Here is a 26,178-nt window from a genome sequence, read left to right as displayed (position 1 = left end):
CAGGAGCGGTGGCTCATGCCTGTAATTCCAGCACTTTGGGAGGCCGAGGCGGGTGGATCACAAGGTCAGGAGTTCAAGACCAGCCTGGCCAAGATGGTGAAACTCTGTCTCTACTAAAAATACAAAAAAAAAAAAAAAAAAAAAATTAGCTGGGCGTGGTGGCAGGCGCCTGTAGTCCCAGCCACTCGGGAGGCTGAGGCAGAGAATTGCTTGAACCCATGAGGCAGAGGTTGCAGTGAGCCGAGATCATGCCATTGCACTCCAGCCTGGTGACAGAGTGAGACTCGTCTCAAGGGAAAAAAAAAAAAAAAAAAAGGCCCAGGCCCGTCGCAGTGGCTCACGCCTGTAATCCCAGCACTTTGGGAGGCCGAGGCGGGTGAATCACGAGATCAGGAGATCAAGACCATCCCGGCTAACACCGTGAAACCCCGTCTCTACTAAAAATACAAAAATTAGCCAGATGGGGTGGTACATGCCTGTAATCCCAGCCACTCAGGTGGCTGAGGCAGGAGCATCACCTGAGGTTGGGAGTTCAAGTTTGAACCCAGGAGGTGGAGGTTGCCATGAGCCAAGATTGCGCCACGGCACTCCAGCTTGGGTGACAGAGCGAGACTGTGTCTAAAAAAAAAAAAGTTGGCCGAGTGCGGTGGCTCACACCTGTAATCCCAGCACTTTGGGAGGCCGAGGCAGGCGGATCACTTGAGGTTGGGAGTTCGAGACCAGCCTGGACAATATGGTGAAACCCCGTCTCTACTAAAAATACAAAAATTAACCAGGCGTGGTGACGCTCCCCTGTAATATCAGCTACTCAGGAGGCTGAGGTGGGAGAATCGCTTGAACCTGGGAGGCGGAGGTTGCAGTGAGCTGAGACTGCACCACTGCACTCCAGCCTGGGCAACAGAATGAGACTCGACTCCGTTTCTAAAAACAAAACAAAACACTAAAGTGGAAATGTCCAATGCAGGAAACTGGGTAGAGGGACAGGGACAGGACAGAGCCAGGCTTCTCTGAATATACGCTGTTGTTTTTGTTTTTTTGAGACCGAGTCTCTCTCTGTCGCTCAGGCTGGAGTGCAGTGGCGTGACCTTTGCTCTCTGCAATCTCTGCCTCCTGGGTTCAAGTGATTCTCCTGCCTCAGCCTCCCGAGTAGCTGGGATTACAGGCGCCCACCACCACGCCCGGCTATATTTTGTATTTTTAGTAGAGACGGGGTTTTACCATGTTGGCCAGGCTGGTCTCGAACTCCCGACCTCAGGTGATCCGCCCGCCTCGGCCTCCCGAAGTGCTGGGATTACAGGCGTGAGCCACCGCACCTGGACATATGTGGGTTTAAAGATTTGACTTTGCAACTCCTAAGCACCTAAATAATGACCAAGTAGTGTAGGTTGCCAAGGGCTGGGGACGGGGAGCCAGGCTGGCGACTGACAGCCTAGGTCTCCTTTTTGAGAACGTTCTGGAGTTGGTTGTGGCGTCGGGTGCATCACTCTGTTAATACTAAAAGCCACTGCATTTTATGCATTTTGTGGTCTGTGAGTTATCTCTCTATAAATGAATGAATGAAAATCATAGTCATCAAATGCAATTAAACATTTTCAGCAAAGCGAACCGCAGTGTATGCCTCCTGGGAGGCAATGCGTGTAAATGCCCCCCAGAAGCATTCCCGGGGCCCGCGGTCCCGAGGGTCAGGCCCGTCCTGTCCGCCTCCTCGCCCAGCTCCTCCAGCCCCTCCTCGGGGCCTCTGCCCAAGCCAGGTGCTCCCCCCGGGACACCCTGCCCGGCTCACACGTGGCCGTGCTCTGACGTTGCCTCCCCATCCTCATCCCTCCCCACTTCCCAGAGCTGCTCTCTGCTGCCTGTGTGATCACAGCCGCCTTCCCTAGGCCCTGCTTCCTTAGGGTAAGGCCTTCGAGCACAGAGCAGGGCATGCAGTCGGCGCTCAACCACTGCTTGATGGGTGTTGTGGGTTGACCTACATCTCCCAGAATCACAGGCTGACATCCCGAACCCCGGTTTCATGTGGAAACAGGGTCTTTGCAGACATGACCCAGTTAAGGAGAAGCCACGAGGAACCGGGTGGGCCCTGATCCAACGTCGTCGGATGGATTTGCAAGAAGAGACAGAGACGCACAGGGGAGAGGGCTGTGAGCAGATGGAGGCGGAGACCAGGGAGATGCATCTGCAAGCCGAGGGCGCCTGGAGCCGCAGACTCCGGAAGAGGCAGGAAGGATCCTCCCGGGGGGTCCGGGGAGGGTAGCGCGGCCGGCCCACGCCTTGATTTTGGGCTTCTGGCCTCCAGGACCGTGGGAGGCCGAATCTCTGCTGTTCTAGCCAGACTGGGGGGGTTTGTTCCCGCAGCCCCGGGAAACTCGCCCAGGGTCACCCAAGCTACAGAAACAGCTGGGAGTTAAACCCCCTCCTCATCAGCCTGTGTGCCCCCAGGCCCTGGTGCTCAGCGGGGCCTCTGCAGCTCCTCCCTCCCCACCCTGCCCTGCTTCTGCCCCGCCCTGTCGGGCACAGACCCCGGCAGGTCTGCTAAGGGGGCATCGGGAAGCAAGGCGGGGGTGGCGGGGGTCCCGGGGGTGCAGAGGCTCACGGCGGGGGAGGGTGCGTGTACAGGTCTAGCTCAAGTCCCTCCTGGGGCAGCTGAGGCTCCGCGCCTCCTTCAGGGACCGGCTCCTGGGCGCCAGGAGAGGGAGGCCGGCCCTGTGCCCGAGGCTGCCTCCCGCCTGCCCGGCGCCCGCCTCACCTCCCGCAGGGGCCCGTTGAGCTCGCCCAGGATGCTGTCCTCGTCGAACATCTTGCCCTGGTAACGGTGCTCATAGTAGTCGTGGATCTTCTGGCGGAAGTCGGCCGGCAGCTTGTGGAAGGACATGTACTGCTCCACCTGCTTGTACTGTGGGGAGGAGGCGAGGCTGGGTCAGACACCACCCCGGCCTGCAGCGGGCACACGGGCACCTGCTTGTACTGTGGGGAGGAGGCGAGGCTGGGTCAGACACCGCCCCGGCCTTCAGCGGGCACACGGGCACCTGCTTGTACTGTGGGGAGGTGAGGTTGGGTCAGACACCGTCCCGGCCTGCAGCGGGCACACGGGCACCTGCTTGTACCATGGGGAGGAGGCGAGGCTGGGTCAGACACCGCCCCGGCCTGAGGCAGGGAGACAGGCCTTCACACCTGCTTGTACTGTTGGGGGTCAGGGCTGGGTCAGACACCGCCCCGGCCTGAGGCAGGGAGACAGGCATCCGCCACACACGGGCCGCCAGATTCCACAACAGCAAATAAACATGCTTCTATTTAAATCGGAGTTGAATTCGTTTCAATGATAAACTCAATTTTTTTTTTTTTTCTGGGAGAGTCTCACTCTGTCGCCCAGGCTGGAGGGCAGTGGCGCGATCACAGCTCACCGCAGCCTCCACCTCCGGGCTCAAGCGAGCCTCCCACCTCAGCCTCCTGAGTAGCAGGGACTACAGGTGTGCGCCACCACGCCTGGCTGATTCTTTGATTTTTTGTGGGGATGAGGTCTCACCATGTTGCCCAGGCTGGTCTTTAACTCCTGGGCTCCTCGGCCTCCCAAAGTGCTGGGATTACAGGTGTGAACCACCGCGCCTGGCCAAGTCGATTCATTCTTAACATTCTGAATAATTGATACTGATATCCTAAATAATAATTCTAAAATAATATTAAATTAATTGTCGGGGCAGGGTTGGCGGATAAAGTTCAGGATCTCCATTTAAAGTTGAATTGCAGGCTGGGAGCGGGGGTTCACGCCTGTAATCCCAGCACTTTGGGAGGAGGAGGCGGGTGGATCACTTGAGGTCAGGAGTTCAAGACCAGCCTGGCCAACATGGTGAAACCCCATCTTTACTAAAAATACAAAAGTCAGCCTGGCGTGGTGGCAGGTGCCTGTAGTCCCCGCTACTCGGGAGGCTGAGGCAGGAGAATCGCTTGAACCCAGGAGGCGGAGGCTGCAGTGAGCTGAGATCATGCCCCTGCACTCCAGTCTGGATGACAGAGGGAGACTCCATCTCAAAAACAACAAACAAACAACATAAATAAATAAGTTGAACTGCAGAAAAACAAGAACAATGTTTAGTTTAAGTTATCCTTGTAATATCTGAAATAAACTAAAAACCTTATTTGGCGTTTCTCTGAAATTCAGATGTAACTACGTATCATGAATTTTTTTTTTTTTTGAGCCTCTGGCCTCAAGCAATCCTCCCACCTCAGCCTCCTGAGTAGCGGGGATTACAGGTGTGCACCACCACACCCTGCTAATTTTTTTTTTTTTTTTTTTTTTTTTTGAGACGGAGTCTCGCTCTGTCGCCCAGGCTGGAGTGCAGTGGCCGGATCTCAGCTCACTGCAAGCTCCACCTCCCGGGTTCACATCATTCTCCTGCCTCAGCCTCCCGAGTAGCTGGGACTACAGGCGCCGCCACCTCGCCCGGCTAGTTTTTTGTATTTTTTAGTAGAGACGGGGTTTCACCATGTTAGCCAGGATGGTCTCGATCTCCTGACCTCGTGATCCGCCCGTCTCGGCCTCCCAAAGTGCTGGGATTACAGGCTTGAGCCACCGCGCCCGGCCCCTGCTAATTTTTTTATTTTTTGTAGGGATGAGGTCTCGTCATGTTGCTCCGGCTGGTCTTAAATTCCTGACCTCAGGTGATCCCCGTCTCGGCCTCCCAAAGCACTGGGATTGCAGGCGTGAGCCACTGAGCCAAGCCCAGTGCCCTGAATTTTATCTGGCAACCCCACCCCTGAGGAATGGGTGGGCACCTGACTCTATGAGGAGAGGGCCCAGGTACCCTGACACACAGGACCCCCGTCCTAGGGCCTCCAACCCTGCAGGGGCTCCGACCCCTCCCTGATGATCTCTCTAGAAACCGCCGGGTCAGCCCCTCCTGAGCAGGGAAGGGAGCGTGGGTGCCAGGCAGGGGTGCCAGGCCCTGCTGTCCCCAGGACGGTGCCCCCCGATGGCTCCAGCCTCACTTCCGCCCCAGCCCCGCCCGGCCACAGCTGCCCTGAGCTCAGCGGAACCCGTGACGGCGGGCGGGTGGTGGCACCAGCTTATGTTTGGGTGCGAGGCCCGTGGCTTCCGGACAGCCGGGCGCCTGGCACGGGGCCCAGCTGACCCAGCCGATCCTGCCAGCCACTGCTCGGGGGGTGGGGAGAGGGGGCACTTGACTCCCAGCCAGCCGCTTCACAGAGAGAAACTGAGGCACAGAGCGGAGCATGAGGCCCAACTCCAGGGGCCGCCCATGGGGCCAATCCTAATCTCCCTCCACCCCTCCTGGCTCCCCTGTGTCCCCTGCACGGCCAAGCCTAGGATTAGCCCGGTGGACGCTGCAGGCCAGAGGCCACATCTGAGCAGTGGGGCAGCCTTGCTGTCCCTGAAGCCTGGCCCTGACTGCCGGCCACCGGCGTGTCCTCAAGTGACCCCAGGCCTCTCTGGACCCGCCAGGCCCCTTCCCACCCCAGCCCCATCCTGAGCCGGCCTAGAGACCCCCAGGTGGGCCCCGCCTCCTGGCAATGCCTGTCTCTCACTCCAGGCTCCCCCATATCCTCCTTCAGCCCCAGGGGCTTCCTACGTCCAGTGACTGACCCTGACCTGCCCTGACCCCAACTCAGCCCCTTCCAGCCCAGCCTGAGTCCCCTCCCCAGCCCCTGCCCCAAGTCCATCTCCAGGCTCCAGACCTCCCTCCCCATCACACGGCCAGCGCTTCTCACCGCCGGCTGCAAGGGTTTCTGTTCCTCCTAATCACAGCCACGGACCCCCAGGGTCCCTGACCTCCCCATCACGCTGTCTGTGCCCTGAGCATGCCACTTGGAGCTGGGTGGAGGGCCAAGTCTGCCTCTCGCCTCGGACCCCAGGGCTGGGCCTGCCTCTCCCCTCGGACCCCAGATCCAGGCCTGCCTCCCCCATCGGACCCCAGGGCCGGGCCCGCCTCTCTCCTCAGACCCCAGGGCTGGGCCTGCCTCCCCTATCAGATCCCAGGGCCGGGCCTGCCTCCCCCATGAGATCCCAGACCCGCCTCCCTCAGACCTTCTCCTGGTACTGGCGCCGCGAGGAGTCCAGCGACTGGATGAGGGCAGTGGCGTGGCCGATGAACATGGCGTAGCAGGTGGCGCCCACGATCATGCTAAGCATGGTCAGCCAGATGTCCGTCATGCTCTCGGGCGCCTGCCGGCCGTACCCAATGCACAGCATGTGGCTCATGGCCTTGAAGAGCGCGAAGGAGTACAGTTCGCTCCACGAGTGGTTCTGCAAGGCCAGCAGGAGGGGTGGTGGTGGGCAGGTGCTCTCGCCCCGGGAGCCCCTGGTCCTCAAGGGCCCACCGCCCGCCCTCCCCCAGGCACTGAGCTCCCCATGCTCAGAGGTAACCAAGAGAAACGGAGACCCAGGTAGATGACATGGTTTGCACACTTGTCACGGTGAGTCGGCAGTAGGACCAGGGCTGATGCTAGCTGCCCACTTCACTCCTGGGGAAACTGAGACCCCAAGGCCAAGAGTCTGGACCCCGACTTTTGCAGCCTCTGAGATCAGAACATTTGTGAGGTCAAGAGGGGGCGAAAGTTCCAGGGAGCACCTGGGCCAGAGCAGAGGGGCAGGGCGGGCGGACACACCAGGCCGGCCCAGGAGGTCCTGTCCCACCAAGTCCTCAGTTGACCCGGCCGGGAAAGGGGGGCTGCGGGGCTCTGTCCAGGAAATGGGACCACATGCGCGGGCGGCAGCCAGACAATGGACTGCCTCAGCCCGGGCAGCTGTGCCAGGCTCTGGGGAGGGGCACTGGTGGGTTTTCCCTCTGTTGCTCCTTACCCCATCAATGCCCACCTGCTCTGTGTCCAAACCAAACACATCCCAAGCCCTATATGCACCTGGAAGCTGGGGCCCATCACTCCCCAGGCGGGGACAAAGGCTCGCTGGGGCACTAACCTGACTAACGCCCAAGGGCTCCCATCACTGACCCTTCTTAACAGTCAGCACATCTCAGCCAGGAAGCACGGGGAATCTGGGACTGCCTTCATTTATTATTCCTTTTTTTTTCTTTTTAGATGGAGTTTCGCTCTTGTAGCCTAGGTGGGAGTGCCGTGGTGCGACCTCGGCTCGCTGCAGCCTCCGCTTCCCAGGTTCAAGCGATTCTCCTGCCTCAGCCTCTCAAGTAGCTGGGACTACAGGCGTGCACCACCACGCCCGGCTAATTTTTGTATTTTTAGTAGAAGTGGGGTTTCACCATGTTGGCCAGGCTGGTCTCAGACTCCTGACCTCGGGTGATCCACCTGCCTCGGCCTCCCAAAGTGCTGGGATTACAGCCGTGAACCACTGTGCCCGGCCCATTTACTGTTTCTTTGGCATGTGATACCACTTCCCCATTTCAGGGCTATGATGTAAATTGTTCTTTAGTTGTCAGAGATCAGGTCTGGCTCTGTGGCCCAGGCTGGAGTGCAGTGGTGCAATCGTGGCCCACTGCAGCCTAAACTTCTGGGCTCAAGGGATCCAACCCCCTCAGCCTCCTGAGTAGCTGAGACCACAAGTGAACACCACCATACCCAGTTCTTCAATTGTTCTTTGAATTAAATGTATGTAAATGAGGCCAGGCACAGTGGCTCACCCCTGTAATCCCAGCACTTTGGGAGGCCGAGGCAGGTGGATCACCTGAGGTCAGGGGTTTGAGACCAGCATGGCCAACATGGCGAGACCCTGTCTCTACTAAAAGTACAAAAATTACCCAGGTGCGATGGCGGGCGCCTGTAGTCCCAGCTACTCGGGAGGCTGAGGCGAGAGAATCGCTTGAACCCCGGGAGGCCCAGGTTGCGGTGAGCAGAGATCGCGCCACTGCACTCCAGCCTGGGCGACAGAGTGAAACTCAGTCTCAAAAAGAATAAGCAAATAATAATAATAAATGTAGGTAAATTAAAAAGGGAAATCCACTGGAAAAAGCACTAAGCAGAGGTCTGGGTGACAGATCTCATCATAATCACACTCGGCTTCTCTCCACGGACGATCCCAGGCCTGAAAGGCTCCAAGTGGCTGTTTCAGCCCCCAGGGGCACTAACAGGTCAACCCCGGGGCTGCAGTTCTGGGTCCCCCTTTGTAAAGAGGCCTGAGTCCTCCCCTGTATAAGGGGGGTCTTGTCCCCATCTCGGTAGGGGCCTGGGTCCTCCCCTCCGTAAGGGTGGGGTCTTGTCTCCACTTCTGAAGGGCTTGGGTCCCCCCTCTGTGTGGGAGCCTGGGTCCCCCCTCTGTAAGGGGGATAAGGGGGCCCGGGTGCCCCCTCTGTAAGGGGGATAAGGGAGCCTGGGTCCCCCCTCTGTAAGGCGGATAAGGGGGCCCGGGTCCCCCTCCGTCAGGGCCCGCGGTGCTCACCACCATGCCGTTGATGGACACCCAGCAGTTGCGCGGGAAGTCCTGCAGCATGGGCACCAGGAACTGCAGGCAGCCGTCCCAGTGGCAGAGCAGCAGCATCATGCTGATGAGGTTGCAGATGCGCATCACCGCGCTGGCCAGGTCATAGGTCATGTGGAAGATCTGCAGGAAGGCGCCGTGAGCCCCCCACCCCCACCCGCTGCCCCCCGGCCCCACCTCAGAGCCCCAGTCCCGAGCGCCCCCCACCCGCTGCCCCCCACCCGCTGCCCCGCTGCCCCCCCGGCCCCCACCTCAGAGCCCCAGTCCCGAGCGCCCACACTGCAGGAGCTCCTGGCCCCGCCCTCAAATCCACGGCTCTGCCTCAGGCCCCCTGCCCCACCCTGCAGACCCCACCCCAACACCCCTGCCCTCCAAACACACAGAACCTACCCCAGGACCCCCACCCAAATCCATGGCCACACCCCAGGACCCCCACCCCACCCTGCAGCCCCACCCCCAAATCCACAGCCCCCACCCCAGGACCCCTGACCCCAAATCCACAGCCCCCATCCCAGGACCCCTGACCCCCAAGTCCACGGCCGCCACCCCAGGACCCCTGACCCCAAATCCACGGCCCCCACCCCAGAACCCCTGCCCCCAAGTCCACGGCCGCCACCCCAGGACCCCTGACCCCCAAGTCCACGGCCGCCACCCCAGGACCCCTGACCCCAAATCCACAGCCCCACCCCAGGACCCCCACTCCACTCCACGGCCCCCATCCCAGGACTCCCGCCCCCAAGTCCACGGTCCCCACCCCAGGACCCCTGCCCCCAAGTCCACGGTCCCCACCCCAGGACCCCTGACCCCCAAGTCCATAGCCGCCACCCCAGAACCCCTGACCCCCAAGTCCACGGCCGCCACCCCAGGACCCCTGACCCCAAGTCCACGGTCCCCACCCCAGAACCCCTGCCCGCAAGACCACGGTCCCCACCCCAGGACCCCTGACCCCAAGTCCACGGTCCCCACCCCAGAACCCCTGCCCCCAAGTCCACGGCCCCCACCCCAGGACCCCTGACCCCAAGTCCACGGTCCCCACCCCAGAACCCCTGCCCCCAAGTCCACGGCCCCCACCCCAGGACCCCTGCCCCCAAATCCACAGCCCCCACCACAGAACCCCAACTCCACTCCACGGTCCCCATCCCAGGACTCCCGCCCCCAAGTCCACAGCCCCCACCCCAGAACCCCTGCCCCCAAGTCCACGGTCCCCACCCCAGGACCCCCACCCTGAAATCCACAGCCCCCACCCCAGGACCCCCACTCCACGGCCCCCACCCCAGGACCCCCACTCCACGGCCCCCATCCCAGGACTCCCGCCCCCAAGTCCACAGTCCCCACCCCAGGACCCCCACCCCACTCCATGGACCCCATCCCAGGACCCCTGCCCCCAAATCCACGGCCCCCGCCCCAGGACCCTCACCCCACTCCATGGTCCCCACCTCAGGACCCCCGTGCCCAAATCCACACCTCCCATCCCAGGACCCCAGCCCCCAGCCCCCCACCTCCAGCCTGCGGTGCCTGGAGGACACGGGACAGTCACCAGGCCCCTACTGGTGGCCGTGGGTGACAAACTTGGTCCAGGACGGGATTGTGGCGGGGTCTGGAATTAGGGGGAGGGTGAGTGACTAGGCTTGGCTTCTCTGACCTCAGTTTCCCCAGAGCTTGAACACAGCAGAATGAATAATAGGGACATGGATGTGTCCAAGGGTCGGTGCTGCGCCCGCACCGCCCTGGTGACACCATTCCCTGGCCCCCATGGCCTCCCCGGACACCCAGGTTCTGCCCCAGCAGCTCCCACGCCCCCACCTGGGGCTCCACCCCCGCAGAGCAACACCCTAAGCCCCACCCCCCAGCCTTACCCCGGCAGCCCGAGGCCCGCCCTGTGTCCCGCCCCTGCTGGGACCCTTAACTCCGCCCTGTCCTTCCCTGTGGCCCCGCCCATTCGTGTCACGACCAAGCCTTACTGACTTCCGTGGCCCTGGCCACAGTCCCTGGGGCCCTCATAGCCCTGCACCCCACAGCCCTGCCCCCTGCTTCCCCTGGAGACCTCATAGACTCACCTCCACCCCTGTCCCAGTGCCCTGTGCGCCCCCGCCCTTGTAGCCAAAGCCACACCCCTACAGCTATGGCCCCGCCCTCCTCATGGCCACACCTCTGCAGCTGTGGCCTTGACTCTCACCCACGGCCCGGCCCCTGTGGCCAAAGTCCTGACCCTGTGGCTATGGCCCCACCCCTGCAGTACCCTCACAGCCTCACCCCTGAAGCCACAGAGCAGCCACACCCCTCATTGCCCCGCTCCTGCTCTGCAGCAGCCTCATCCACGACCTGGAGCCCCTCGTGGCCTTGGTCCCACAGCCACAGCCCGACCACTACAGGCTTGGCCCCATCCAGTACCCCTCAGCCCTGTATCTGCTGCTTAAAAGCACCCCAGTACCCTCATATCCCCACACCTGATGTCTGACCCCGCCCAGCACAATCCTCAGAGCCCCGCCCCTGCTGCCTGACCCCTCCCAGCACAACCCTTATAGCCCCGCCCTTGCTGCTTGACCCCTCCCAGCACAACACTTATAGCACCGCCCTTGCTGGCTGACCCCGCCCAGCACAACCCTCATAGCCCCGCCCCTGCTGCCTGACCCCTCCCAGCACAACCCTTATAGCCCCGCCCTTGCTGCCTGACCCCTCCCAGCACAACCCTTATAGCCCCGCCCTTGCTGCCTGACCCCTCCCAGCACAACCCTTATAGCCCCGCCCTTGCTGCCTGACCCCTCCCAGCACAACCCTTATAGCCCCGCCCTTGCTGCCTGACCCCTCCCAGCACAACCCCTATAGCCCCGCCCTTGCTGCCTGACCCCTCCCAGCACAATCCTCAGAGCCCCGCCCCTGCTGCCTGACCCCTCCCAGCACAACCCTTATAGCCCCGCCCTTGCTGCCTGACCCCGCCCAGCACAGCCCTTACAGCCCCAACCCTGCTCCTTCACCCTGCCCAGAAAAATCCTCATAACCCCTCCCTTGCTGCCTGACCCTGCCCAGCACAACCCTCATAGCCCCGCCCCTGCTGCCTTGACGCCACCCCAGCACAACCATCACAGCCCCGCCCCTGCTCATTGACCCCGCCCAGCACAACCCTCATAGCCCCGCCCTTGCTACTTGACCCGGCCCAACACAATCGTCACAGCCCCACCCCTGCTCCTTGACCCCACCCAGCACAATTCTCATAACCCCACCCTTGCTGCCTGACCACGCCCAGAAAAACCCTCATAGCCCCACCCTTGCTGCTTGACCCCACCCAGCACAACCCTCATAGCCCCGCCCCTGCTGTGACTCCGCCCAGCACAACCCTCATAGCCCCGCCCCTGGTGCTTACTCCACCCCAGCAGCATCATAGCCCTGTCCCTGCTGCCTCAACCCTGCTCAGCACCCTGAAAGCTCCACCCCTGCTGCCTTGGCCCTACCCCTGCACCGTTGTATCTCCACCCCAGCATCCTCAAAGCCCCGCCCCTGCACTCTCATAGTCCCACCCCTGGGGCCTGGACACCACCCAGATCTCTCATAGCCCCTCCCCTGCTGCCTTGGCCCCACCCCTGCACCACTGTAGCTCCACCCCAGCACCCTCACAGCCCTACCCCTGATGTCTGACCCCACCCCAGCACCCTCGTAGCCCCGCCCTGGTGGCCTTGACCCCGCCCCTGCACCATTGTAGCTCCACCCCAGAACCTTCATAGCCCCGCCCCGGCGGCCTTGACCCCGCCCCCCGCCCCACCTCACCTCCTCCCACTGGTGGATATAGCGGATCAGACGCGAAAGGCGCAGCAGCCGCAGGAGGCTGAGGATCTTGGTGAAGCGCACGATGCGCAGGGCGCGCGCAGTCTTGTAGACCTCGGAGTCGATGCCCTTCTCCACGATGAGGAAGATGTAGTCCACGGGGATGGAGGACACGAAGTCCACCACGAACCACGTGCGCAGGTACTTCTTCTTGATCTTCTCGGGGTCCAGGATGATCTCCGTGTTGTCCTCGATCACGATGCCGGTGCGGAAGTTCAGCACCAGGTCCATGAGGAAGAAGGTGTCCGAGACCACATTGAACACAATCCACGGGGCGGTGGTCTCGTCCTTGAAGAAGGTGATGCCCACCGGAATGATGATGAGGTTTCCCACCATGAACAGCAGCATGGTGAAGTCCCAGTAGAACCTGGGGGCGAGGGTGCCCACACCTCAGGCCGGTGCCTCCCCGGGGCACCTGCGGGACCAGCCCCGGGCCCTCCTCCCTGGGGACAAGGGGCGCCCACACCTCAGGCCGGTGCCTCCCCGGGGCGCCTGCGGGACCAGCCCCGGGCCCTCCTCCCTGGGGACAAGGGGCGCCCACACCTCAGGCCAGTGCCTCCCCCGGGCGCCTGCGGGACCAGCCCCGGGCCTCCTCCCTGGGGGGTGAGGGGTGCCCACACCTCAGGCCGGTGCCACCTCCAAGGAGCCTGGGGGACCAGCCCCGGGCCTGCCTCCCTGGGGGGGCGAGGGGCACCCACACCTCACACCGGTGTCTTCCCCCCAGGTGCCTGCGGGACCAGCCCCAGGCCCTCCTCCCTGGGGTCAAGGGGCACCCAAACCTCAGGCTGGTGCCTTCCCCCAGGCACCTGTGGGACCAGCCCCGGGCACTCCTCTTTGGGGGACAAGGGTGCCCACACCTTAGGCTGGTGCCTTCCCCAGGACCGGCCCCGTGCCCTCCTCCCTGGGGACCAGGCTCCCACTCCAGGAAGGCTGCCCAGACCCGAGGAAGCCCAATGCCCACTGCGCTGCCCTAGCCCAGGTCCCTTCCTCAGGCCCAGCTCTGACCCTGTGTCCAGCTTTGACCCCGTGTCCTTGAAGATGCAGGAGACCTCACAAGGCCCAAGAGGTGGCTCAAAATAGATTAAATGCTTCACATGACCAGAGAGGCACAATGTGCCTGGCACAAGGTTGGCATTGAAAAACTAGACAGGACAGGACAGCAGACGAGCAGAGAGGAGCTGGGGTGCAGAGGGGCAGCAGGAAGCAGCAGGGCCAGGCAGGGCGGCGGGCACAGGGAGAGCAAAGGCAGGAAGCCAGTGTGGGAAATGAATCGTGCTCAGCTCATGCCGGGAGGTGAGGGCCCCAAATGCCTTACTGAGAAGTGGGAGCCTCCACAGGGGCCACAGGAAGGCTGAGCCAGGGCAGCACTGGCTGCAATTCCAGAGGAAATGAGGCATCCATGCAGGAGGAGAGAGGAGGAAGTGAGGCGTCCACATAGGAGAGAGGAGGAGGAAGTGGGGCGTCCACGCGGGAGGAGACAGGAGGAAGTGGGGCGTCCACATAGGAGAGGAGGAGGAGGAAGTGGGGCGTCCACGCGGGAGGAGAGAGGAGGAAGTGGGGCGTCCACGCGGGAGGACAGAGGAGGAAGTGGGGCGCCCACGCGGGAGGAGAGAGGAGGAAGTGGGGCGTCCACGCGGGAGGAGAGAGGAGGAAGTGGGGCGTCCACGCGGGAGGAGAGAGGAGGAAGTGGGGCGTCCACGCGGGAGGACAGAGGAGGAAGTGGGGCGTCCACGCGGGAGGACAGAGGAGGAAGTGGGGCGTCCACGCGGGAGGACAGAGGAGGAAGTGGGGCGCCCACGCGGGAGGACAGAGGAGGAAGTGGGGCGCCCACGCGGGAGGAGAGAGGAGGAAGTGGGGCGCCCACGCGGGAGGAGAGAGGAGGAAGTGGGGCGCCCACGCGGGAGGAGAGAGGAGGAAGTGGGGCGCCCACGCGGGAGGAGAGAGGAGGAAGTGGGGCGTCCACGCGGGAGGAGAGAGGAGGAAGTGGGGCGTCCACGCGGGAGGACAGAGGAGGAAGTGGGGCGTCCACGCGGGAGGAGAGAGGAGGAAGTGGGGCGTCCACGCGGGAGGAGAGAGGAGGAAGTGGGGCGTCCACGCGGGAGGACAGAGGAGGAAGTGGGGCGTCCACGCGGGAGGACAGAGGAGGAAGTGGGGCGTCCACGCGGGAGGACAGAGGAGGAAGTGGGGCGTCCACGCGGGAGGGAGGGAAGTCAAGCAGAGTCGGGGCTGGTGCCACAGGGGAGGCCGACAGGGTGGGAGGAACGGGCCAAGCTGGACCTGGCACCGTTCGGACGTTCCACATGATAAATACCCGTGGACAAGAGACCAGAGGGCACATCCACTCCCAGATACACCCGGCCAGAGTCCAAGTCCCCAGCGTGGATTCCAAAACCCTCCCCAGGAAGCTCTGGCAGAAAAGGGCGTGTCTGCTCGGGGCCTGCGTATGGCGGGCCGGGCTCGGTGCTGTGAGAGCTGCGTCCACACGGGAGGTCATAGAGAGTCAGCGAACGGCTCCATGGACAGGCGCCTGGCCCTTTCGCTATCGAGAAAATGCAAATCAAAACCACCCTGAGCAAATACGGGCGGCTCCTTAAACAGACATAAAATTACCGGTACTTCCCCGCCCCGAGATTACACCCAAAGAAATTAAAACAAGGATGCGGACGGACGCCCACTCCGCCGTGTCCACACCAGCTCGACTGCGGACGGACGCCCACTCCGCCGTGTCCACACCAGCTCGGTCAGCGGACGGACGCCCACTCCGCCGTGTCCACACCAGCTCGGTCAGCGGACGGACGCCCACTCCGCCGCGTCCACACCAGCTCGATTCACACTCGAATCACAGCAGCCAAAAGGCAGAGGCAGCCCAGGCGCCCATCACCAACAGAGGGACAAACACAGCATGACTCGTCCATCACAGAACAGGACTCAGCCACGAAAAGGAGCGAGGCTCTGACCCAGGCCACGGCGCAGATGCCCCTTGAGGACGTCACGCTCAGTGAGAAACGCCATTTCTTTTTTTTCTCTGAGACGGAGTCTCGCTCTGTCGCCCAGACTGGAGTGCAATGGCGTGATCTCGGCTCGCTGTAACCTCCACTTCCCAGGTTCAAGCGATTCTCCTGCCTCAGCCTCCTGAGTAGCTGGGATTACAGGTACCCACCACCACACCCAGCTAACTTTCGTATTTTTAGTAGAGACGGGGTTTCATCATGTTGGTCAGGCTGGTCTCAAACTCCTACCCTCAGGTGATCTGCCCACCTCAACCTCCCGAAGTGCTGGGAGTACAGGTGTGATCCCATTTCTATGCAATGTCCAGGACGGGCCAATCCAGAGAGACAGGAAGGAGATGCGTGGGTGCGGGGGACCAGGGGCTGGAGGGACGAGGAGTGGCACATGCGGGGTGCAGTTTCTGTCTGGGGGATGAGAAAGGTATAAACATGGGTAGTGGTGATGGTTGTGCATTATGAATGGGCTTAAGGACACTGATTCATAGGTTTTAAAACAGTTAAGTGGAAAATTGATAAAAGAAAAAGCCGGCCGGGCGCGGCGGCTCAAGCCTGTAATCCCAGCACTTTGGGAGGCCGAGACAGGCAGATCACGAGGTCAGGAGATTGAGACCATCCTGGTGAACACGGTGAAACCCCGTCTCTACTAAAAAGTACAAAAAAAAAACTAGCCGGGCGAGGTGGCGGCGCCTGTAGTCCCAGCTACTCTGGAGGCTGAGGCAGGAGAATGGCGGGAACCCAGGAGGCGGAGCTGGCAGTGAGCCGAGATCCCGCCACTGCACTCCAGCCTGGGTGACAGAGTGAGACTTCGTCTCAAAAAAATAAAATAAAATAAAATAAAATTGGCCGGGCGCAGTGGCTCACACCTGTAATCCCAGCACTTTGGGAAGCTGAGGTGGACGCGTTACAAGGTCAGGAGATCAAGACCAGCCTGGCCAACATAGTGAAACTCCATCTTTACCAAAAATACAAATATATATATATATATATATATATATATATATATATATATATATATATTAGCCGGGTGTGATGGCATGTGCCTGTAGTCCCAGCTACCTGGGAGGCTGAGGCAGGAGAATCGCTTGAACCAGGGAGTCGGAGCTTACACTGAGCTGAGATTGCATCACAGCACTCCAGCCTGGGCAACAGAGTGAGGCTCCATCTCAAAAAATAACAATAATACAAAAATTCGCCGGGCGTGGTGGCGGGCGCCTGTAGTCCCAGCTACTCAGGAGGCTGAGGCAGGAGAATTGTTTGAACCTGGGAGGTGGAGGTTGCAGTGAGCCGAGATCGCGCCACTGCACTCCAGCCTGGGTGACAGAGCGAGATTCCATCTCAAAGAACAAAACAAAACAAAAAACCAAACGTTTGGGCTCTGAGGCCAAGGGCTCTTGACGAAGGGGAGGTCCCAGAGTGGGGTCTGAGCCCACATGCCCTGCACATGCCTGACTTAGGCAAGGGAGGGTCTTGAATTTCCACCACAATGATTCATTTTGTCATTAACACTGGGGGTCGGGGGATACGCCAAACACGCTGGCTCATGCCTGTAATTCCAACATTTTGGAAGACTGAGGTGGGAGGATCGCTTGAGCCCAGGAGTTTGAGACCAGCCGAGCAACATGAGACCCTGTTACATACACACAAAACCACTGGGGGGACCCCCCACCCCCAGATCAACTCAGCCTTCTTAGTTCTTGAGGTTTGGTTTTTTTTTTTGAGACGGAGTCTCGCTCTGTCGCCCAGGCTGGAGTGTAGTGGCCCGATCTCAGCTCACTGCAAGCTCCGCCTCCCGGGTTCCCGCCATTCTCCTGCCTCAGCCTCCCGAGTAGCTGGGACTACAGGCGCCCGCCACCTCGCCCGGCTAATTTTTTGTATTTTTAGTAGAGACGGGGTTTCACCGTGTTAGCCAGGGTGGTCTCGATCTCCTGACCTCGTGATCCGCCCTCCTCCGCCTCCCAAAGTGCTGGGATTACGGGCTTGAGCCACCGCGCCTGGCCAGTTCTTGGGGTCTTATCTCCACCCCAGGCCCAGCTCCTCCCTATCACGGCCAGGGTCCCCGCATCCTGTCGGAGGAGAGGCCGAGACGCTGGAGGGACTCCCCAAAGTTAGCACCAATAAAGGAAACCCGGGAGCCCATCGCTGGCATGGCTGCCCGGAGCTTTGTTTCAGGAGCCGCCGAAAGTTGGCTCCTTGTTTCTGGATGACTCCTCGAGGGAAAAGCCGTTAACACCACGTCTGCCGGGTGACCCGGACGCTCCACTTTAGGGAAATGATCCCGAGGAAACCTTCCAAAAGGAAGAGAAAAAAATTAAAAAGCCATTTGTACCAAGATGTTCACAGCCGCTCGGTCTGTGAGAGCCAAAGGCTGGAAGGGACCCAATGTCTCGCAGGGCGGCGGCATCAGCCAGACCCGGGCTGGCTCCCGCCTGCTGGCACAGCGACCTTGGGCCAGTTCCTGCAGCCCCTGAGAATCTCAGTCTCTTCTTCCAAGCACCCACCGCCTGGGGATGGGGAGGGGCTGAGCCTTTGGGACAGGCCCCCAGGAACCACCTGGGCTGGGGATAAAACCTGAAGAGACCTGAGAAAGGCTGACTCAGGGCCAGGCACAGTGGCTCATGCCTGTAACCCCAGCACTTAGAGAGGCCGAGATGGGCGGATCACGAGGTCAGGAGATCGAGACCATCCTGGCTAACACGGTGAAACCCCGTCTCTACTAAAAAAAAAATACAAAAAAAAAAAAAACAAAAATTATTTTTGTGTGTGTGGTGGCAGGCGCCTGTAGTCCCAGCTACTCGGGAGGCTGAGGCAGGAGAATGGCGTAAACCCGGGAGGCGGAGCTTGCAGTGAGCCGAGATGGTGCCACTGCACTCCAGCCTGGGCGACAGAGCGAGACTCCATCTCAAAAAAAAAAAAAAAAGGAAAGGATGGTGAGGGGCTCGTGCCTCTAATGCCAGCACCTTGAGAGGCCAAGACTAAAGGATCACAGAAACTCAGGAGTTCAGGTCCAGCCTGGGCAAGACAGTGAGATCCCATCTCTACAAAAAAATACAAAAACTAGGCCAGGTGCGGTGGCTCAAGCCTGTAATCCCAGCACTTTGGGAGGCCGAGGTGGGCGGATCACGAGGTCAGGAGATCAAGACCATCCTGGCTAATACGGTGAAACCCCGTCTCTACTAAAAATACAAAAAACTAGCCGGGCGAGGTGGCGGCGCCTGTAGTCCCAGCTACTCGGGAGGCTGAGGCAGGAGAATGGCGTTAACCCGGGAGGCGGAGCTTGCAGTGAGCCGAGATCCGGCCACTGCATTCCAGCCTGGGCGACAGAGCAAGACTCCATCTCTTTTTTTTTTTTTTTTTTTTTTTTTTTTGAGACGGAGTCTCGCTCTGTCACCCAGGCTGGAGTGCTGCTCTGTCACCCAGGCTGGAGTGCTGTGGCCGGATCTCAGCTCACTGCAAGCTCCGCCTCCCGGGTTCCCGCCATTCTCCTGCCTCAGCCTCCCGAGTAGCCGGGACTACAGGCGCCCGCCACCTCGCCCGGCTAGTTTTTTTTTGTATTTTTTAGTAGAGACGGGGTTTCACCGTGTTAGCCAGGATGGTCTCGATCTCCTGACCTCGTGATCCGCCCGTCTCAGCCTCCCAAAGTGCTGGGATTACAGGCTTGAGCCACCGCGCCCGGCGACTCCATCTCAAAAAAAAAAAAAAAAAAAAAAAAATACAAAAATCAGCCAGTGTGGTGGCGGGCACCTGTGGCCCCAGCTACTTGGGAGGCTGAGGTAGGAGGATCACTTGAGCCCATGAAGCCGAGGCTGCAGTGAGCCAAAATTGCACCACTGCACTCCAGCCTGGGTGACAGAGTGAGACTCTGTCTAAAAAAAAAAAAAAAAAGGTGACTTGATCTTGAGGTGGGGAGGGCCCCTCACAAGCTTGAAGGGTGAAATCAAATGACTTGAAATGTAAGGCCTTCCTTTCCCTGCATCTAGACAGGGCGTGAGGGCTCAGGCCCCCAATCTGACACATCTGCTCAGCAACGAGACCCCCAGGGCCCCAGCACCGAGTGGGCTGAGGGGATGCCACCTGCCTGCCGCTGGCTCCCTGCCCCTCCGTCCCAGTCTCTCCCTCTGCATTGAGACCTGCCTCCCGCCTTCGAGCACCAGCCTTGGGACAAAACAGGTAGGAAAGATCAGTTGAAAAGGCCACAGTGGCCGGGCGCGGTGGCTCAAGCCTGTAATCCCAGCACTTTGGGAGGCCAAGGCGGGTGGATCACGAGGTCAGGAGATCGAGACCATCCTGGCTAACATGGTGAAACCCCGTCTCTACTAAAAATACAAAAAACTAGCCGGGCGTGGTGGCGGGCGCCTATAGTCACAGCTACTCGGAGGCTGAGGCAGGAGGATGGCATGAACCTGGGAGGCGGAGCTTGCAGTGAGCCGAGATCACGCCACTGCACTCCAGCCTGGGTGACACAGCGCGAGACTCCGTCTCAAAAAAAAAAAAAAAAGAAAAGGCCACAGGACCTAGAAATCTCCCCCACAAGGAGCGGGGACAAACTCCCAGGGGGCTCCAGAGACCTCCAAGGGGGACCTAGAAACCACCAAGGAGACCTAGAAACCACCAGGGGGACCTAGAAACCGCCAAGAGGGACCTGGAAACCACCAAGGTGGGGGCCTGGTTTTAAACGGCCATATAACATAAGGGCCTCCTTTCCAGGTGACAATTAACAGACGTTCTCCCCTTTATTCTCGGGGTGGGCTGGGGGCAGGGACCACACCTCCCCTCTGATGTAAGTGGGGCTGCAGGATGAGACCCCAGGACTGTCCTCTTGTCTACGGCCCACACTGTCTGGAAACCTCCTCCCTCGAGCCTTCTGTTCCTGTGTCCCGGGGAAAGGACTCCTCAGCCCATCTTGCCCAGCAGGGCAGTATTCCCGGGGATTACAGGGGTTGCAGCAGAGGGGCCTAGGAGAAGGCACAGGTTGGGTGACCACCCTGAGGGTCCCTCGTGGGGCTGGGCCTGCCCGTTCCAACCGCAATGCCTCCAAGCAGGGCTTGGGGCCACAACCCTCATCGTCACCAGCCAGAGGTCAGAAGGAGGAAGGGCGTCCACACATGTCCCTTACCAAGGGAAAACCAAGGCCTGGGGCAGAGGGGACCCCAGAGCCCTGCAGGGCGCCACCGTCCCTGCCGGTGCACCCCAGCCCTCTCCTTGCCCAGCACTGGAACGAGTGACGTTGGGAGTCCCTCTCGCCCTGGGGAGGGGGAGCCAGCTCCAGGAGACAGGACCCCAGAGAGAGGACCCGGGGCGGGAGGAAGGCCCAGAGCCACCCCGACTCCCCCTCACACTCTGCAGGAGTGTCCGGCAGCCCATTCCCCATCCAGCCGCCATCGGGACGCAGGCGGGCGCCAGCAGCCCCCGGGCACCCTGTGCCCTCCTTTCCCAACCCCAGTGCTGAACACGGACGGGCCCCCCTCAGCTGTCACGGGAATGTCAGGCACCATCATTAAATCCTGTACTTAAAACCCATCCCCAACAGGTAACAGAGAGGCCTCTGCAAGGGCCCCTTCCTCAGAAATGTGGGGGGGTCCTGCCACTTGGTCCAGCCCAGCCCTCGCAGGCAGGGAGGGAGACTAGCTCCAGAGGCCGGGGATGAGGCTGGGTCCCTGGGGAGACCTTCCGGCCTCAGCTCTCACGCCTGGGGGGCTGGAGGAAGCCTCAGACCCCCTCCCACTCACAGAGGGCTTCAGTGGGGCCTCCAGCACCTGACACCAATGTGAGCTCAGCCCAACTCCAGCAGCCACCCGGCCTCTCTCTCGGCTCAGACAGGGAAACTGAGGCTCTTCCAGCCATAAGCGAAACAGTGGGATGGACACCGAGACAGACCACGCGTCACTCGCCTGCCCCGAGCTCAGGTTCTTCCCCTGGAAGTTCCCAAAGCCGCTGCAGGGTTCCGTCTCTCTAGGACTGGATGACGCTCGGGAGACGAGGCCTCTGACCCGGCTCCCAAACCCCACAAGGCCCCCAGGTCTCCTGGCAACAGAAGGCCCAGGACCCTCAGCCCCTTGGACCCCAGGGGACGGCCGGCCCAGGGGGCCTTCAGCCCCTGCTGGAGCCTGACTCCCAGGTTGGGGAACGGGCGAGGGCAGCCGGGCCCTCCCTGCAGGAGCCCAGCCTTGGCCCGAGGCCAACAAGGATTTACAGATGGGGCAAATCCGGGAGAGGATTAGGGGCTGGAGGTCGGTGATTAAGGGAGAGCCTCGGGCGGGGGGATTAGGAGAGAGCTCTCAGCTGTGGACTCAGGGACAGATCTTTTTTTTTTTTTTTTTTTTTTTTTTTGAGACGGAGTCTCGCTCTGTTGCCCAGGCTGGAGTGCTGTGGCCGAATCTCAGCTCACTGCAAGCTCCGCCTCCCGGGTTCCCGCCATTCTCCTGCCTCAGCCTCCCAAGTAGCTGGGACTACAGGCGCCTGCCACCTCGCCCGGCTAGTTTTTTGTATTTTTTTAGTAGAGACGGGGTTTCACCGTGTTAGCCAGGATGGTCTCGATCTCCTGACCTCGTGATCCGCCCGTCTCAGCCTCCCAAAGTGCTGGGATTACAGGCTTGAGCCACCGCGCCCGGCCAAGAAAGGGAGATGCTACGGGGGGTAGATCTCAGGTTCCCGGGTGATCCCAAGACGGGGCAGACGTTTACAGAGCTGTGCCGCCGGGCGCTGGGGCACACGATGACCACAGGCCCAGCCCCAAGACAGACACAGGGGATGCCCTGGGGGGTGCCACAGGGAGACCGACCTGGGGCGCCCATCAGCTCCGGGCGGCGGGAGGGCTTCTCAGAGGTGGCGTGTGGGTGGATGAGATGGTGAGGGGAGGGCAGCGCCTGAGGAGGGGCAGCAGGTGCGGAGGTTGATGCCCCGGGTTCCCTTCAAGGCTGGTGGGCAACCTCGGGACGGGGGACGTGGGTGGACGTGACGGGGAGGGCCGGAGCCAGGGAGGTAGAGGTGACAAGGAAAGGAGGACCGACGTCTGGAGAAGCCCATGCTGGCAGCCGGGGGGCCAGAAAGGGAGCAGGGAAGCATCTGGCCGGAGAGAGGCGGTCAGTGCTGTCTGGGTGTGAGGCTGAACCGTGGGGTGGGGGGGCGAGCCAGGGCCTGACCCAACTGAGTGGGGGGCTGATAAAGGGGGCTTGAAGATGTGGGTTTTTAGGGATTTTTATTTTTATTTTATTTTATTATTATTTTTTTTTGAGACGGAGTCTCGCTCTGTCGCCCAGGCTGGAGTGCAGTGGCGCGATCTCGGCTCACTGCAAGCTCCGCCTCCCAGGTTCCCGCCATTCTCCTGCCTCAGCCTCCCGAGTAGCTGGGACTACAGGCGCCCACAACCGCGCCCGGCTAATTTTTTGTATTTTTAGTAGAGACGGGGTTTCACCGTGGTCTCGATCTCCTGACCTTGTGATCCGCCCGCCTTGGCCTCCCAAAGTGCTGGGATTACAGGCGTGAGCCACCGCGCCCGGCAGGGATTTTTAAAAATTTTTGAGACAGGGTCTTACTCTGTTGCCCAGGCCGGAGTGCAGTGGCACTGATCATAGCTCACTGCAGCCTCAACCTCCTGGGCTCAGGTGATCCTCCTGCCTCAGCCTCCAGAGTAGCTGGGACTACAGGTGCACACCACCAGGCCTGGCTAATTTTTTTCACTTTTTGTAGAGATGAGGGGGGGTCTTGCTATGTTATCCATGCTGGTCTCGAACTCCTGGGCTCAAGCGATCCTCCCGCCTCTACCTCTCAAAGTGCTGGGATTATAGGCGTGAGCCACAGTGCCCGGACAAAGATGTCCTTTTTCGAGCAGGGAACATAGGGAAGGCCCTGAAGAGAGTGGGGAGGTCTTGGCCACCCCAGTCCCTGACCCCTCCACGCAGACCAGAGGGCAGGCCCCGGGTGTCAACTCTGCCACCGGGCATATGGGTCCGTGCACACCCCACGGTCCTGCGCAGGCTGGGCCTTCCTGTCGTGACCGGAGCCAGAGAAACCCTCGCCTCGCCCCACCCCGCCCCCGGAGCCATCCCCCCCTCACCAGGATAATGGGGGGTTTATTCCCAGGCCCTAATGCACGGTTTCATCACCGTGGATTTGCAGAGCTGCACCCCCAGGCTGATCTCCCACTGACCCGCTCAGCCATCTGGGGCGGGGCCCGGGGGCCGCCTGTCCTGGTGGGTCTTGGAGCAGCCCCTCCCCGGACTGTCCTCTTGGAGACATAACAGAACCTGGCTTTGGGGAGCATCTCGTCTGTCTCCCCTCACACGGGGCCTCCCCAGCTGAAGCTGACTCAGGAACATGGACCAGAAAATCAGCAGCAGGAGACTGCAGGCCGGCCACGGGGCACTTAGCCCTGCAGCTGGACTGAGGGCAGTCAGGAAGCCACCAGCCTCTCTCCACCCGACACCTGCCCTGTGCCCCCCAGAGCTCCCAGGGCACAAACCTCGGATCTGCCCCCGTCTCCACCCTGCCAGGCCTGCCCAGCCCCTGGGTGACACCAGGGACGGGGAGTGGATGACAGCAAGCCTCGGACAGACCGCCCCTCCCTGGGCCTCCGTGTCCCCACCAGCCCCAGCCCCTCTCCTGCAGAGACGCCCCCCAGCCCCAGCCCCCCGATGCAGAGACGCCCTCCAGCCCCAGCCCCCCTCCTGCAGAGATGCCCCCCAGTCCCAGCCCCCCTCCTGCAGAGACGCCCACCAGCCCCAGCCCCTCTCCTGCCGAGACGCCCCCCAGCCCCAGCCCCTCTCCTGCTGAGATCTCCCCCAGCCCCAGGCCACCTCCTGCAGAGACGCCACCCAGCCCCAGCCCCCCTCCTGCTGAGACACCCTCCTTTGCACGACTCAGGCTTTCCCAAGTGGACCTGTGTGGCCTTTAGAATCAGCGGCGGTTGGGGTGAAGGGAGTAGGAATGAACTATACTTATTTTTAAACTAATTTTGCTCTGGGAGGCGCAGGAGACCCTGCCGCAGCTCTGGGGGTTCCATGAGGCCAAACCCCTTCCTTCCTTGGTTTTCACGCCTGTTCCAATTCAGGCACGAACCGTAATCACCTACAAAGACGGCAACTTGAACCTCCGGAACTCAAAACCTTGAACTTGGGTCCTTGAACCTGCTTTTCCACCAGCACCCCAGGGAAGCGTGCGGCACGCCTCTGCGGACTTCCAGACATCAGGCCTGGGTCTAGACACCTCCACAGCCCCAGAGGCCTCATGAATGAACCAACTGTACTTTTTTTTTTCTTTTTGAGACCAAGTCCCCACTGTGTCATCCGGGCTGGAGCGTAATGGCACGATCTCGGCTCACTGCAACCTCCGCCTCCTGGGTACAAGCGATTCTCCTGCCTCAGCTTCCCTATTAGCTGGGATTACAGGCACCCGTCACCATGCCCACCATGCCCGGCTAATTTTTGTATTTTTAGTGGAGACGGGGTTTCACCATATTGGCCAGGCTGGTCTCAAACTCTTTACCTCAGGTGATCTGCCCAAAGCGCTGGGATCACAGGCGTGAGACACCCGGCCTTGGCACCAACTGCACTTCCGAAGGGGCCAACTGCCCAGCCTGAGAGCTGAAATCCGGACCCACGTCTGCCCAGGACCCGTGCTCTGCCCCTCAGCAAATTCAGCAAATATGTGGCGCCTGCTGTATATGGGAGCTGGGACGAGAGGCGTGTGAGAGGCCACTTCCGAGCACAGAAGCAAGGCAGACTTGGGCGTGATGGAGACAGCCCTCTCCCTCATACCACCCCCACCTTGCATTTGGGGGAACTGAGGCAGAGGGGCCCAGTGAGGAGCCAAGACACCCAGCCAGGTACAGGAGGCCTTGGGCCTGAAGCCAGCTGGGGCCTGATTCCTGAGTCAGTTGCAAACGTAGAGGCCCCTTCGCTTGCTGTGAGCTGCCCCAAAATGCCCTACACAACAGGGTCCGGCCCCCAGACGCTCCACGATGCTACCTCCTGGCCCGGCTCCATGCCCAGCTCCGCGCCTGGCTCTTCCCTCGGCTGGGCCACCTTTCTGCACACATCCCCATCACCCCCCCGGCCACCTCAAACACCTCCTCCCGTCCAGGGCTCCCCTGCATCCTCCACACCTCCTCAGCCCAGCCGAGTGGGGGCGGTTCCGGTTCACCAAACACTAATGATCCCCTTCCTGGTGCCAGGCGGCTCGGGCCAATTTCCCGGGATGGGATCCACTGGCAAGAGACAAGGGGAGTTCAAGGAAGGGAGACGCTGCTGGCCTCTGTGCGGGGACCTGGGGGCTGGGGCAGGAGCTGCCCCCTCCTTCTTCCTCTTAAATCTCACTGCAGATGCTGCTCCAGCAAGAACAGTTACTACACCCCCAGGCTGTGAGGAGAAAGGGCAAATGTGAAAAGGCAGACACAGAAAGGCCCCTCCCAGCACTGCATACATGGCTTCAAAAAGTTAATATTCACAGGCCGGGCACGGTGGCTCACACCTGTAATTCCAGCACTTTGGAAGGCCGAGGCAGGAGGATCACCTGAGGTCAGGAGTTTGAGACCATCCTGGCCAAGATGGTGAAACCCCTTCTCTACTAAAAATACAAAAATTAGCCGGGCGTGGTGGCGGGCACCTGTAGTCCCAGCTACAGGGGAGGCTAAGGTGGGAGAATCCCTTGAACCCGGGAGGCGGAGGTTGCGGTGAGCCAAGATCACACCACTGCACTCCAGCCTGGGCGATGGAGCCAGACTCCGTCTCAAAAAAAATAAAAAATTAAAAATGAATATTCACACAGATATCACCCACCACCCACCCCTAGGCGCCCCCAGAATGCCTTCTTTCTCCCCTTGGTCTGCATGGGACCTAGGCAGAGGCTGGCCGCCTGCCGGTCAGGAGTGTGGACACCTGGGCTGTGCTGTGCAGACAGATCCGGCCCTCAGGAGCTGTGTGTCTCTGACCAAATGACTTATGTGGGCCTCTCTTTCCT

The 26,178-nt window shown here is 60.8% G+C and overlaps 1 protein-coding gene across 3 annotated transcripts in view; it reads right to left on the bottom strand.

Moving 5' to 3' along the window:
• Window positions 1–26,178, bottom strand: part of HCN2 (hyperpolarization activated cyclic nucleotide gated potassium and sodium channel 2) — a 36,301-nt gene that overhangs the window by 7,137 nt on the left and 2,986 nt on the right. The window contains exons 2-5 of one of the 3 annotated variants that reach the window (XM_045379783.2): window positions 12,161–12,584; window positions 8,360–8,521; window positions 6,038–6,256; window positions 2,747–2,893 (exon numbers count right to left, since the gene is read on the bottom strand). In XM_045379783.2, the coding sequence (XP_045235718.2) occupies window positions 2,747–2,893; window positions 6,038–6,256; window positions 8,360–8,521; window positions 12,161–12,584 (952 nt within the window). Of the gene's footprint in view, window positions 1–2,746; window positions 2,894–3,150; window positions 3,181–6,037; window positions 6,257–8,359; window positions 8,522–12,160; window positions 12,585–26,178 lie in introns of those variants that run through there. The other 2 variants (XM_074025108.1, XM_065535153.1) reach the window with 2 other exon arrangements.

The sequence above is a fragment of the Macaca fascicularis genome, chromosome 19 (assembly GCF_037993035.2).
Source record: "Macaca fascicularis isolate 582-1 chromosome 19, T2T-MFA8v1.1".
Lineage (NCBI taxonomy): Eukaryota > Metazoa > Chordata > Mammalia > Primates > Cercopithecidae > Macaca > Macaca fascicularis.
Note: the sequence above shows the minus strand (reverse complement) of the source record. Positions and strands in the feature narration are given on the sequence as shown.